Source organism: Arvicola amphibius, chromosome 9 (genome assembly GCF_903992535.2).
Source record: "Arvicola amphibius chromosome 9, mArvAmp1.2, whole genome shotgun sequence".
Taxonomy (NCBI): Eukaryota; Metazoa; Chordata; class Mammalia; order Rodentia; family Cricetidae; genus Arvicola; species Arvicola amphibius.
The window spans coordinates 117992556-118007323 of record NC_052055.2 but is presented as its reverse complement, the minus strand read 5'-3'; the positions used below and the strand labels follow the sequence as shown (position 1 = coordinate 118007323).

The window sequence follows — 14768 nt, the reverse complement described above, 5'->3', positions numbered from 1 at the left end:
AACCCAAACTAAGACAGAAGTTGGTACCAGGGACTGGGGGATTGTTGTGGTAGATCTGAGGATGCTTTTGTTCGAAGGAATGTAGACTTTGGGACTTTGGGTTAGAAAAGCAATTGAATGCTTTAAGTGGGACTTAATGGGCAATACAAGTGGGGAGCGTGGAAGACGGTGGCACTGAGGGTGGTTTGAACTGGGGGGGCCTGGCTCTAGAGGTTTCAGAGAGAGGAGTCTTTGCATATGGCCTAGAGAATATTCTGTCATATTTTGACTAAGAATGTGACCGGTTTTGCCCTTGTCTGAAAAGTATGCCTGAGGCTAAAGTGAAGAGTTTTGGATTGGTTGCGTTGGCAGAGGAAATCTCAAAACAGCCTGGTATTGACTCTGTCCTGCAATTATTAGCATCCACTCTTATGAAGACCTAATGAAGCAGAGCAAGGTGAGGAAGAAAAAAATACAAAATGTACAAGGAAAAGCACAAATACAAATGTTATTTATATTAAAAATGTATTATACAAATACAAGTTCAAGGAGAAAAGGGGTACCAGGAAGTAGAATGGGGTTAAACCAAGTGTCAGTTTAGAGAAATTCCTGATATTAAATGAAATAAAGGGAGTGGTGGGTGACCTCAGGGCCCACCCAGCTAAGCTTCTAATGTGTGAAAAGGAATTAAAGAAAAGCTTAGGGCTAGGTGTGGTGGTGCACGCCTTTAATCCCAGCTCTAGTTTGAGGCTGGTCTACAAATCGAGTTTCAGAACAGTCAAACTTAGGCAGTGAAGGAACTCATCGAAAACAGAAAGCAGGTGAATATGTGGTTGTACAAGCGGCCATGTTCCAAACCCAGCAAGCAACAGAACTCGGCAGCTTCACTTGTGTGATTGTACAAGCGGCCATGTTCCAAACCCAGCAAGCAACAGAATTTGGCGGCTTCACTCGCGTGGTTCTGGCTTTAGAGTCAAGGGTAGAAGAAAGGGGTTATGGAATTTCCCTCTACAACTAAGGAAAGCCACTGAAGCCAGGCATGTGTCAGGATTGTCCCTGAATGGAGGCCTAGAGAGGCCATTGTGTGAAATTGTAAAGGTGAAACTTAGATTGGCTTGGAGACCCCAAGATATTGAAGATGCCAGAGTCATGTGATACCTCTGAGGGAAGCTGCTAACAGGGAGTGGAGCCAGCTCATGAAAGGAGTTGGAGATCGGAAGAGTGCTTTGACATTTGACGTGGAGATGCAAAGTTTGGAGTTTGCCTGGCTGGTTTTTGGGTTTGCTTTGGTCCAGTATTTTCTCACTATGCTCCCTTCAATGTTTTAGAACAATAATGTATATCCTGTGTCATTATATGTTGGAAGTATGTGATCTGCTTTTTAATTTTGATTTAACAGGGGATTACAGTTAAGAAATTGCATGAATCTCAGAAGAGACTTTGAACTTTGGACTTTTAAACAAGTTTGAGACTGTTATAGACTATGGAGACTTTTGAAGTTGGACTGAATGGATTTTCCATTATGACATGGCTACAAGCCTATGGGGGCCAGGAACTGGAATATGGTGGGTTGAATAAAAATGACTCCCATAGGGCTGGAGAGATGGCTCAGAGGTTAAGAGCACTGCTTGCTTTTCCAAAGGTCCTGAGTTCAATTCCCAGCAACCACATGGTGGCTCACAACCATCTGTAATGGGGTCTGGTACTCTCTTCTGGCCTGCAGGCATACACAGACAGAATATTATATACATAATAAATAAATATTTTTTAAAAAATGACTCCCATAGGCCCATAGAGAGTGGCACTGTTAGGAGGTTTGGCCTTGTTGGAATAGGCGAGTCACTGGGGTCAGGCTTTGATGTCTCAGATGCTCAAGCTAGGTCTAGTGTTTCAGTTTCTTCCTGCTTCCTGAAGATCAAGATACAGAACTCTCAGCTCCTTTTCCAGCACCGTGTCTGCCTACGTGCTGATATGCTTCCTGCCTTGAAGATGATGGTCTAAGCCCTGAAACTGTGAGCCAGCCCCTAATTAAATGTTCTCCTTTCTAAGAGTTGCCATGGTCATAGTGTCTCTTCACAGCAATAGAAACCCTAAGACACAGGCAAAATACCCATATACATAAATTTTTTAAAAAAATTAAGACAGGCCAGGCGGTGGTGGCGCACGCCTTTAATCCCAGCACTCGGGAGGCAGAGGCAGGCGGATCTCTGAGTTCGAGGCCAGCCTGGTCTACAAGAGCTAGTTCCAGGACAGGCTCTAGAAACTACAGGGAAACCCTGTCTCGAAAAACCAAAAAAAAAAAAAAAAAAAAAAAAATAAGACAGGTAGGATGGCTGGCATTTGTAATTCCTACAGTGGACAGAAGGAGACCAGTGAACCCCCAGGGAAGGGCAGGTTAGCCAGCCTACCTTCATCAGTGAGCTAGATCTCAGGGAGAAACCTTGTCTCAAAAAACGAGGTGGGAGTCTCTTGAGGATTAACACTTGAATTCCATTTCTGGTCTCCATGTGCTTGATTCCACATGCACACCCACACACATGTACACACGTGTGTGCGCACGCACAGACACACACACAATAACAACAACAACAACAATAATAATAATAAAGAATTTATTTTAGGTTAAATTCCAACCTCAGTAACTTTGGGAGGAAAAGGAGGAAGACATGTTTCACCAGTTAAGGGTCTACTGATTCACTGCCCTGTCTTTAGTATTGAGGGAAATGATAGGAAATAGGATGCTGCAGGATAGGGGGCATGTGGGCCAATCAGCGTGCTGCCTCCCATGCTGGGATTACACTGGGTTGGCAGGCAGGGGACACCCGCATGAAGTAGACAGTGGGACTTTGCTGGGAACCCTCTACGTGAACCATCTCTGAGGGGGCAGAGGGCTCACAAAAGGGAGGAAATGAATGCATTTCATTTTGCTTTTAATTTTTTTATTTTGTGTGTGTGTGTGTGCGGGCACACATTCGAGCACACACATGTGCATGTTTGCACGTATGTGGGTGCGTGCATGTGTTTGTGTGTCCCCGTGCATGTGGGGAGGCCCAAGGGGGCCCTGTATCGGATATCCTCCTCAGATTGCTGTCAGCTTACTCGATGAGGCAGGTTCTCTCAGTTGAAGGCAGAGCACACCAACACTGCTAGTCTAGCTAGCTAGCTAGTGCCACAGCCACTTTAAATAGCCAGCTTGCTCCAAGGAATCCTAATACCAACCCATCTGTGCCTTCCCACCCTGTGAGAACGGTTATGCCCACCCGGTGATTACGTGGGTTATAGAGAGCTGAACTCTGGCGCTCACACTTTGTGTAGCGCTTTAACCTCTGAACCATCTGTCCAGCCCCTGTCTGTTCTTCACTTTGATACACGATTCACTTGTAGCTCAGGCTGGCCTAGAAGTCCAGCTGCTCCAGACTGGCCTTGAACTCCTCAAACTGCTCCTGCCACAGCCTCCTGGGTCCCAGGACTGCAGGCGTGGGCCAATGAGAAGTTTTAAGAGGCTATGAGCTAGAGATAAGCAGGCATTCTTTTTTAAGCCTAGAAATATGGAAGAGGGCTGGAGAGATGGCTCAGAGGTTAAGAGCATTGCCTGCTCTTCCAAAGGTCCTGAGTTCAATTCCCAGCAACCACATGGTGGGTCACAACCATCTGTAATGATGTCCGGTGCCCTCTTCTGGCCTGCAGGCAGACACACAAACAGAATATTGTATACTAAATAAATAAATAAATTTAAAAAAAAAAAAGAAAAAAGAAATATGGAAGAGACCGGAGAGAAGATGTGGACCACAAAGGGGTAGTTGCCTTCCTCCCTACAGCTGCTGACTCCGATCCTGACAGGGATGGGCCACAGAATGGCCTGGTGTCCTGTGCCATTGGGATTTCCCCAGCAGACAGACAACTCTTTGTTGGCCCTGTCTTGCAGGTGCCCACACTTTCCCAGTAGGAGGTAAACACCTGTGGAAACAGGCCGGCTAGCCCCAGCGAAAACATGGTTGTTTATCCAGGGCTCACCGTGTGAGGGAGTCAGTGTGTCATCCATGTGGGCAGAAATGGAGGCAGGCAGGAGAGGGGAAGGTGTCATGGCTAGAACCAGCCATAAAAAAAGTTGAATTCCTTGCCTGTTTCACTAGGCAAAACCTCTACCGGCGAGCTGTACCTTGGGCTCTTTAATTCATTTTCATTTTGATATAGGGTCTAAGATGCCCAGGCTGGCCTTGAACTCATGCACCCTTGTCACCCTTGGACTTCGGATTCTCCAGCCTCAGCTTTCTATGTAGCTGGGATTACAGGTCTTCGCTACCAAGTTTGCCCAGGAGATGACTTAAGCAGGCTCTTGGCCCCACCTGTTGTCCGAGAGTAGAGCCTCGAGCTGAAAGACTGGGGCTTCTAAAACACAGGACAAACAAGCCCACACATGTGGACTTTGCTCAGTTCTGCAAGACAGGAAGTGGGTCAGCATGAGATCACAGGGAGAAGAGGCTGGTGCCGTGGACACACACACATCTTTCTGTGGCCGACATGAGCTATCTCCCATAGGCTGTGTCCCCAAGGCTGTCTGATAACAAAGCAGACAGAACCCCACACCCCCAGCCTTCAGAAACCAGCATGGAAGCACAGGCCTGTCATCCCAGCGCTTAAATGACTGAAGCAAGATAGGAGATTTGGGCTAGCCTAGACTATCTAAAAAAATAATTGTTATGCCCTCACCATGAGCCCCCCAGAGACCACCAGGAGTCCAAGTTCATACGCAAAAGCAAAGAGCCAGGCCGGGCGGTGGTGGCGCACGCCTTTAATCCCAGCACTCGGGAGGCAGAGGCAGGCAGATCTCTGTGAGTTCGAGACCAGCCTGGTCTACAAGAGCTAGTTCCAGGACAGGCTCCAAAGCCACAGAGAAACCCTGTCTCGAAAAACCAAAAAAAAAAAAAAAAAAAAAACAAAGAGCCTTTACTGCAAGCTTGGACCGTCGTCAGTTCCAACACAGTGATTGGATCAGGGAAAGCATTGGAGCTCAGCTATGGCAGGGTTTAAAGAGTAAAGGATGAGGGGGAATTTGGATTCAGATGGGGCTTGAACTCCTGATTGGGCCAGAGTGAGGTAACAGAAGTCTATCTAGTCAAACAGGGATCGGTACTGGCGTTGCTGTAAGGAAATTGGCAACCTATATACAAGTTAGGTAAGCTATTCTTAATGTTCCGGAGCATCTCATACTTGTTTGTATCAATTTTGTTTGGTCCCCTACAGGTCCCCAGGTTTTTCCTGGTTATCGTAAGGGTGATGCCCATCCCAGTATTGTTAGCCTGCAGCCTGTCATGGCTGCACTGATGTTAAGTTAGGCCTCTTCATAATACATCCCTGCTTCGGGAGTGTATGGTGTCTATACTATTGGGAAATAGTTTTATGACCCGATTCTTACAGATAAGACTAGAATGGTTAATGTGGACCCTAGGAATCCTATCTTCTCCTACCCATTGCTAGGATTATGAGCACCTGCCCTTACACCCGGCTTCTTTTATGGGAATCCAATTTAGGTCCTCAGGCTTGCAAGGCACGCACACTGCCCCTGAGCCATCACCTCGGCCCTCTATTTTAAGTATATTTAAAGTCGATTTTAAGGAATATTTCTATGTATTACGTTTCTGTGTTGATGAACTTTTCTATGAGAGATTCATGCTATATCCTGTTAAAATTCTTGCCCAGGCTTGGTCTTTTTTCTTGTTTTCCACTTGGCAGAGGCGAGTGGACCTCCAGGCCAGCCAGGGCTACATAATGAAACTGTGGGGGAGGGAGAGAGGAATAAGAGACAGCTGTAATGGACAGGGTGAGGAGGTCTGAGGGAGACACGGGGACAGAGAGAAGACACCTTAGAGAAATCTCTCATAACTGCTGCAGCAGGCGAGGCACCTGCCCACAACTCAAAGCCAGCTTTGCGGTAGGCAGTAGGGCTGTTTGCTCAGAGTGGCAGAGGTAAGGAAAGTCACTTGCCTACAGGTCCCTGGGGCCTCCAAAGAATGGTGCCAGGGAGGCGTGGCCCGATTTCTGAGAGAAAGGGGAGGCAGCTAGACATGAACTCTAACTTTTCCAGCCATTTCATTTACATAATAAACAAAATAAAAATAAACAAAAACAAGAGGAACAATTCCATAGAGAAGGGAGGTAGAGGGGGGGCACCAGGGATGATGGGTGTCAGGATCCAGGAATTTCTTTCTTAGTGTTTTTCGTAGTGGTTTTAGTCTCTCCTGGAGACCCATGATCCTGAGTGTTCAGCCTTGTCTTCATCAGACCCAGCAGTGAGCACCTAGCCATGTGGGGCGTGAGGTGATAGTTCCACGCACAGAACGTTTCGTGTGGCTGCAGAGGAGCTGTCGCTACACTCCTAAAGAAGACAGAACCCCGTGAGAGTGTCCTAGCTCAGACAGGTGACATCAGTGAGGGAGAGTTAGCGGTCCCAAGCCAGAAGCTGAATCAGGCTATTTTCGCCTGTGCCTATCAATCTGTCACCTACCCCTGTGTGTTGCTTGGCATTCTGGGTGGGGCTCCAAAACCGCTTAAAAAGTTAACTATCAGGACAGCTATACAAAGCCAACTCCACTGACCTCCTTTGCCTCTGATGCCCTCCTCATAACTTCCTAATCTACCTTAAATATATGTATGTATGTGTGTATGTATGTGTGTGTGTGTATGTATGTGTGTGTGTATGTATATGAGATCTTTCAGAGTGTCTCCTATTGACCTCATGTCTCTTCTTAATAAATTTCATTCAAAAATTTGCTACCAGAAATTCTGGGGAGCCTACATACACCTCCTGATCTATACTTATGTTTATTCCTTCAATAAGTGGGGGTGTTGTGGAACAGGGTTTCTCTGTAGCTTTGGTGCCTGTCCAGGAATTAGCTCTTGTAGACCAGGCTGGCCTTGAACTCACGTGGATCCGCCTGCCTCTGCCTCTGGAGTGCTGGGATTAAAGAGGTGTGTCGTGTCACCACCGCCTGGTTTAAGATGTGTTACTTCTGTTTATGCTGTGGAATATTTGTTTAATGATGCGAAGATGTCTTGCATTCTTTTATGTTACATTTGTTTAACTCTGTGAAGCTGTGTTATCTTGCCTGTCTCAAACACCTGATGGTCTAATAAAGAGCTGAACAGCCAATAGCGAGGCAGAAGAAAGCATAGTCAGGGCTGGCAGGCAGAGAGACTAAAACAGGAAAAATCAGGGATCAAGGAAGAGAGATCAAAGAGTGAGAAAAGAAGGGGCCAGCCACAGAGCAAGAGTGAAAGCAGGATTCCAGGAGCGAGGGAAAGAAAAAGCCCAGAGGCAAAAGGTAGATGGGGGGGGGAGATAATAAGTTTTAAAAGCTAGAAACCAGCTAAGCTAAGGGCGGCCATTTGTAAGAAAGACTAAGACTCTGTATGATTTATTTGGGAGCTGGGTGGCGGGGCCCCCCAAAAGCCAAGTGTAAAAAGAGTAAAACAACCAACAACATTTTGACATTCCCACATGGGGCTAAAGTAAAAGGAAATCCAACCACATGGATGTTTGTTGAGACAAAGTCTCACTTTATAACTCTGCTGGGCCTGGAGCTCACTATGCAGGCCAGGCTGGTGTGGAATTCAGAGATCTGCTGGGTGGGACTAAAGACCGGTGCCCCCACGACTACTACCTTAAACAACTGTTTGGTGTGTAGACTGACCTCTAGTCTGCCTGCTAACTCAGTTCACCCAGACTGCTTGTCACTACCTTACCTCATGTGTAAATCCAGATGTTGTCCTCTGCCTCTGAGACTCCCATCTGGTTACCTGGTAGGAGATAAGGAGGCTCTACCCTAGTTCTACTGCACCCAGAGTCTTGAATTCAGCATCCATCATCCCTTGAGTCTCCTCTGCTTCCGTTTCCTATAAAACCACCCCTCCGTTTCACACACATGTGTGTGCGAATGTTAGATCCCAGATCCCCCAGCTGTACCACCCCTCAACCCAAGCCAACCTCACCAGCAGCGCCGGTCTCTACTTGAGGATCCAGGCCAGAGAGCTCAGGTAAGCTTGGACCTGGATGCCCACACCTATTCTCCTTTAGAAGATCTTTCTCTGGGTCCCTCTCCTGTAGTAGACCACACTGAAGCTGAGCAGTGAGCCGGGATCTTGGCTGACTCCCTGTTTGACACCCCTCAACCCTGGCATCTACAGGAATCAGAAAAATATAGTTTCTTCCATTACTTGGAGTTTGGAGGATGGCAAGGCCTGGGAGCAGCTGCCCTTTCCTAGCTGACCATTGTAGAACATTCCAGCAAATGTACTCGGGCAGGTGATTCTGGACAAGCCTGACCTGAGTAAACACTTGTCTTTGTTCTTGAGATTTGCTCTGGTGAAAAGCAATTAATGACTAACAACCAGTGTTGCTCGTGAGATTTGTAGAGTTCAAAAGCATCTTGTGACCAGACCGTTAGAAGGAGGTTTGTTGTGGTAGTCTGAACAGGCATGGGCCCCATAGACTCATGTGTTTGAATGCTTGACTCATAGGGAGTGGCTCTGTTAGGAGCTGTGGCTTTGTTGGAGTAGGTGTGGCCTTGTTGGAGGAAGTGCATCATTGTGTATGGGGGGGGCTTTGAGGTTTTACAAGCTCAAGTTTTACAAGCACAGTGTCTCCTGCTGCCTGTGGATCAAGATGTAGAACTCTCAGCTCCTTCTGCACCATGTCTGCCTGCACGCCACCATGTTTTCTGCCTTGACAATAATAGACTAAATGAATGCCAGCTCCAATTTAACGTTTTCCTTTATAAGAGTTCCCATGGTCATGGTGTCTCCTCACAGCAATAGAGACCCTAACTTAGACATTTGTGCTATCAGTCCCAGAGGCCAGTGAAAAGGTCTATGATCACCTGTCTCCTAAACTGGCAAAATCAGCCTACTGGCAAGATGGACGTTTGAAATTATTATATATTAGATGCACAGGATGATGGGTTCATTGTGATATATTGTGAGACGTGTGTATGATGTGCTTTGTCCATTCCTCTCCTCCCCTGTTTAGAGAGTCCCCATCTCACAGGCACTTTTGCCTGTTTTAGGATGGCAGAAGACTGTGCCCTTGAGTGTGCATGTGAATGGTACCGTCCACCCAGCCCCACCCAGGAGACACGGACTCACAAGTAACTTACTCCTGAAAGTAAAGAGTGCCACCCTAGAATTTCAGCACAGTAAACTCTAACTGCAGGAGCACATGGACCTATTAAAAATCATGCCAGCAAAGAAAGACCAAAGGACTTATTTACATAGCAACCAATATAGCGATATTTTGCTTATGATATAACAAATAAAGCTCACCTGAAGAGCAGAGTGCAAAGCTAGCCACACTGGTCAGCCATACAGGCCAGGCAGTGGTGGCACACACCTTTAATCCCAGCAGCCACTCTAATTAGCCATAGAGGCCGGGCAGGGTGGTGCCAGTCCTTAATCCCAGCTCTAAAGAGGAATATAAGGTGGGATGAGATAGGAACTCACTCTCTTTCAGTCTGCAGATTTCATAGAGGTAAGAGCTCTCTAGTGGCATGTCTGCTTTGCTTTTCTGATCTTTCCTGATCTGTGTCTGGGCTTTTATTAATCATGCTGCACACCAAGGGATGAGTGTGCCTGCCTTACCTGGACCCCATGAAGGAGACACATAACATGTGATGCCTCCACTAACTACTATGTTGTCTGGCCATACATTGTATGTGTTGGGGGCCGACAGGAGAGAGTGCTTGACCGTCCCATGGGCTTCAGTTTACCTTGGTCCCTGTTGTTGATGTGTCCACCTACTCATCTATCTGGACCTGCTGTCGGTCTGTCCACTGGGTCATTCAGCTGGACCCTACCCTGCCTTTGATCCTACAGCATCTCATTTTTTGTTGTTGTTTTGTTTTCTGAGACAGGGTTTCTCTGTGGCTTTGGAGCCTGTCATGGAACTTGTGTTGTAGACCAGGCTGGCCTGGAACTCACAGAGATCCGCCTGCCTCTGCCTCTCAAGTGCTGGGATTAAAGGCGTGCGCCACTGCCTCCCAGCTCCAGCACCTCATTTTCACACTTGCCCTGAAGCTGCACACTGAACACAGGCAGAGCCTCCAATAGGGTTTTATCTGAAAGCTATGTGCCCTGGGACTTTTCTTGTGTCTGTTGGCTCCCCACCCCCACTTCTGTCTCTGTTGGGACTCTCTGAGACTCCTTGAACTCTGCCCTGGCTCCTTTAACCCTTTGTGACCATGTCACCACAGCCGTGTTAAGAACTCTAATGCCTCAGCCCTATGGGCATGGCAAAGCTTTCCCCGGTCAGCTTCTTTTAGAAGGACAATGAAACCTTCCTTCCGGGTTCATGTGCAAGTGATTGACTCGTGTATACAAAGCCTCTGATGTTTACGGTCTGAGACTGCTCACCTACAGAGGCCACTTATGGAGACGAGTTACCTCCCCTCCCTGTGCTGGACACAATAAACAAGCTGAGGTTCCTGGTCACAGTGGTAGTAGGTGTCTCTATCAGAGTGCTCTTACCTCATCCGACTCCACCTTTCTGTACATGTGTCTGTGTGTCCGTCCTTTCTTTATTCTTTCACCACCTTTAGCCAGAGTTTCAGGACCCAAGCCAAGAAGGACTTGGTATATGCATATACGTATAAGGTAGATATATTTATTGTGTGATGTGTAGTGTGCAATCCGGCTGTTAATATTAAGAATTTAAGATAGCTTGCCTGAATCTGCCAGGAAGGAAAATGGGATGCCTCTGAAACTTGCTGCTGATGTGGTTTATCGGTTCAATAAATTCTGACGCTGTGGAAAGTACAGATTTGTCTATGTTCCTGTCATAGTGCTTAGACATGCCCTCTCCCCCTCCGGTTGCTCCACTTCCTCTTCAGATAATACTGGACGTAAGTTCCTCCGTCTTCTCCAGCATTTAACTTTCCAAATAAAGTGACCTTCCTTATCTGTCACTTTGATCCCGGGCTTAGCTGACCTATGGTGTGGCAACCAACTGGGAATCTTAAGGTAACACTAAGTCCAAATTTCCGCTGGTCTCGTGAATCTCCCCAGCAAGTTCTCAGACTTGTGATGGTCTTGTGAAACTCTAGGGTACACCAAAGAAATCTGCAATCGTTTTGTTTTCTAATCAGACTTTGGGCTACATGTAAGCTTTTGTAATTGTGTCCCAAATGGCTGTCATCACAACTCCCTAACCAGGACACACTCAAGTTTTGCACACTCTGCCCTCTCTAATGTATGTATTCGCCTGGTCAGCGTAAGGATAGCATTCCGCACCTTATCCCAAAACCTGAGTTATGATCGCTTTCTTGCTTTTCTCTCTGTCAAGGAAAGCAGATGGTCTCCAACAGGCTTGGCGGGGTGGATTTCCCTGGGAACCTGGATTTATCTGGACTCTGGGTAAGGCCAACAGTTCTCAGTGGTGTAGGGAGAGGATGCTCAGCGAGGGGCGGCTCCATGCAGCCCTCCAGGGATGGGCGTTGCAGTTACGGACAGGTAGTGCCAAATCAAGACCTTGTAATGCAGCACCGCTGCTGTGCGCTGTGCGTGTTTTTCCGTAAAGAGGAGGAGGAGCCCAAGACAATGCTCTGACCCTTCCAAGAATCAGTTGCCCCTGCCAGACGCCAAGGTTTTCATCTTCACTGAGGGCGGCAGTTGCGCCTCAAGGCCACTCAGGGGCAGCAGCGTGCATCGGCATCGCCCGGGACCTTTGACGTTTAGCTGTTCTGTGTCGCCGCAGTGTGACGTTAGCCGTGGTGTCGCGCAGACGTGACGCATCGCTCGGCGGTGGGGGAGGCGCCGAGTGCGTGGTCTCAGAGTCCTCATCATGGTTCCTGGGCTGCCGCTCCCGCCGGAGATCCAGCTGGCGCAGCGCCTGGCCGGCAATGAGCAGGTGACGCGGGACCGCGCGTTGCGGAAGCTGCGGAATTACATCGTGAACAGGTCGCAGCGGCCTACAGGTACGCGGGCGGGCAGGCTCGGAACCTCCGTCGCGTGGGCCCCGCGGGGCCGGGTTCGCAGGCCTTTCTCCTGGCCCAGGCCGTCCGCGTCGGGCTACACGCCTTTCCTTCCTCCGTAGCTCGCTCGTGCTCTGCGGCCCTTACCAGTGTTCTGTGTACTTAACGGAGTAGCCTTGGGTTTCCCAGAACACGCCTTTTGCTTAGTGGTTTCTATGCTTACGGTCCTCGAAGGGCAACCCCCTCCCAGCAGCCTCAGCTTCTTTTGGATATCCCTTCACAGATGCAAAATCTAGATTACTTGAACAGTGATTTGGCTGAGGTCACGGCCCTAGGCTTTAGGACACAGGGTAGTTTTCCACGCTGCAGCCAGAGAACCGCAACTCTGGATGAGCCTCACTGAAAGATGGTTATGTCCTTTGCTAGTAACTTCCACTGTTTAATCTCCGAGATGTAACAGAAAGGCTACAACTCCTTGGTCTAACACTGGCTTAATTATCACTGCGTTCTCTGTGGGCCACCATCCTGTCTGGAATGTTCAGCCGTTCTGAGTTTTGTCCCTGTGGGACTGATACCTGTCCCCCTAGTCACAGGTTCTGCAAACTCTGTTGGAGAATGTTTTGGGGAGGGGCTGGCTGCCCAGTTCCTGCACAATGATAAGATTCTGGAGTAGCTTAGGCAGTCATGCTTCCTTCCAGCTCGGAAAAGCAGGTTCCAGGGTCTTCTGAACCCACTGACTATTGACTGCTCTTGTGATTCAGGATGCTTCACTCCAGAGGAGATGCTGAAGATATGGAAAGGGCTGTTTTACTGCCTGTGGATGCAGGACAAGCTGCTCCAGCAGGTGAGTGCCTGGTAAGGTACTGAGGAAACTAGACAGGAGTGGATGGCAGGATGATGGACATGTGTTTGTCCTCCCTTTAACACGGCCAGAGGCTTGGGTAGCGTCACTTGGCTATATCCCTTGTTGTGTATGGCTGGCAGAACTGGGGCCTGTGTTGGAAGGTCCTGGCACTTGGGAAGGACGGGAGTGGTTGGCTGACAGAGCACCTTAGTGACGTGGTGGCAAACAGTGTAGGCCAGGGTGGGCTGACGTTGGAAACCCAGTACTGATATAATGGAGATAAGGGCAGGATCCAGGTCTCCTGGGAGGGCATTTCTCCTGCAGGCCTTTTAGACCAGCGGTCCTCAGCTCCTGAATTGTTTACCAGTTGGAGGGGCCTTACATACAGTTTCCTGACCTGTAGTGAGGAGCTGCGGGCAGGCCTGCTTTCCGTCCCGCCCAGCTCCTGCACGCCTGGCTAGCTTATGCCCCGAAATAACAGCACACAAACTGTATTCATTTAAACACTGCCTGGCCCATTAGTTCCAGCCTCTTATTGTCTAATTCTCACATCTTGATTAACCCAATTTTAGTAATCTGTGTAGCACCATGAGGGGTGGCTTACTGGGAAGATTCTTGCCTGCATCCATCTCGGAGAGGAGAGTCATGGAGACTGCTTGAGGCATCTGACTAACTTCCCTCCTTCCCAGCATTCTGTTCTGTCTACTCCACCTATCTAAATCCTGCCCTGTGAAAAAGCTAAGGCAGTTTCTTTATTAACCAATGAGAGTCCGCCATCATTTCCTCTTTTTCTGTTTAAACAAAAAAGAAAGGCTTTAACTTTAACATAGTAAAATTTCATATAACAAAACAGTTACCAAGAATTACAGTTACAATATTTATATCTACTTTATCTTTTATCATAACCAAGGAAAGCTATAACTATCCATTCTTCAACTCCATCAGAGACTCCAGAAAGATATAATACTTCCTAAGTAAACAAGAAATAAGCAACTTACAAAACTCTAGAAATCACAGAGACATCTCGCTGCTTGGACAGTCACCCAAAGTTCCTCAGTACCGTTGGGGCATCTATCTTCGGCATTCAGGCCCATAGTATCCAGCAGACACTTCCATGAAGCAGGAAATTTCTTTTCTTTTTTTTTTTTTTTTTTTTTTTTTTTTTAGCAGGAAATTTCAAAGGCAGTTCAGTCAGTATCTGCTGTGTTCTGCAGAATGTCTCACAGACTCTTTCATGAATCAGGAACCCTGAAAGATCATCTCACCTTTAGGCAAATTCAGCAGTCCTCTCTCTCTGAGGGTTCTTTGTGTTCAGTTTATGCAATAGTCCAGGCAAGAGCAGTTTCTTGCTCAAATGGCTGTCAAACTCCATAAGGAGCCTCTTCGATGCCCATCTTCCCCTTGAAGTAGATTGGTGCTTCCAGGAGCAGACGTGTCTCATTGTCATGAAAAGCTCTAAGTTATTAAAACATTTCAATGCCCTATTCTGTAGTCTTTGAAAGATATTAGGAATGCCTATCTGAAATATATTTCTGTATATCTAGAAAATCTAACATGACTACAAGCTTGACTATTATTGATGATTATCCATTAACCTATATTTCCTAATTATACATTACATTTTTAAATGAACTACACAATCACAATACCTTAATCAGTATCAGAAATACATATACATATAACAAAATTGACCTTAAATTTAAATCACTAAAGCAAAATTCATATCACTGCAAATTATTCATATCTATATCATACCCCCATTTAAATGTAAAAGAACATTTATAAACAATATTTGGGAATATGGACATAGTTACTTCTCTCCAAACTGCTTCCTGCTGTATGGGGACGCTGTTATTTAGGTCTTTCATGGTATAACCTGTGTGCCAGGGTCATCTCAGTCAGCAGTTTAGCAAAGTAATTTTTTTGAAGATGTTCACAGCAACCTTTCAGGAGGGTGTGATCCATCATACCATATTGGGATAGAA

The 14768-nt window shown here is 47.2% G+C and overlaps 1 protein-coding gene across 1 annotated transcript in view; it reads left to right on the top strand.

Annotated features, from left to right (window-relative positions):
• The window catches only part of Rrp1 (ribosomal RNA processing 1), a 28655-nt gene that overhangs the window by 1670 nt on the left and 12217 nt on the right, over positions 1 to 14768 (top strand). The window contains exons 2-3 of the mRNA XM_038342004.1: positions 11723 to 11942; positions 12701 to 12783. Of these exons, the coding sequence (XP_038197932.1) occupies positions 11810 to 11942; positions 12701 to 12783 (216 nt within the window). The 5' untranslated portion in view covers positions 11723 to 11809. The remainder of the gene's footprint in view (positions 1 to 11722; positions 11943 to 12700; positions 12784 to 14768) is intronic.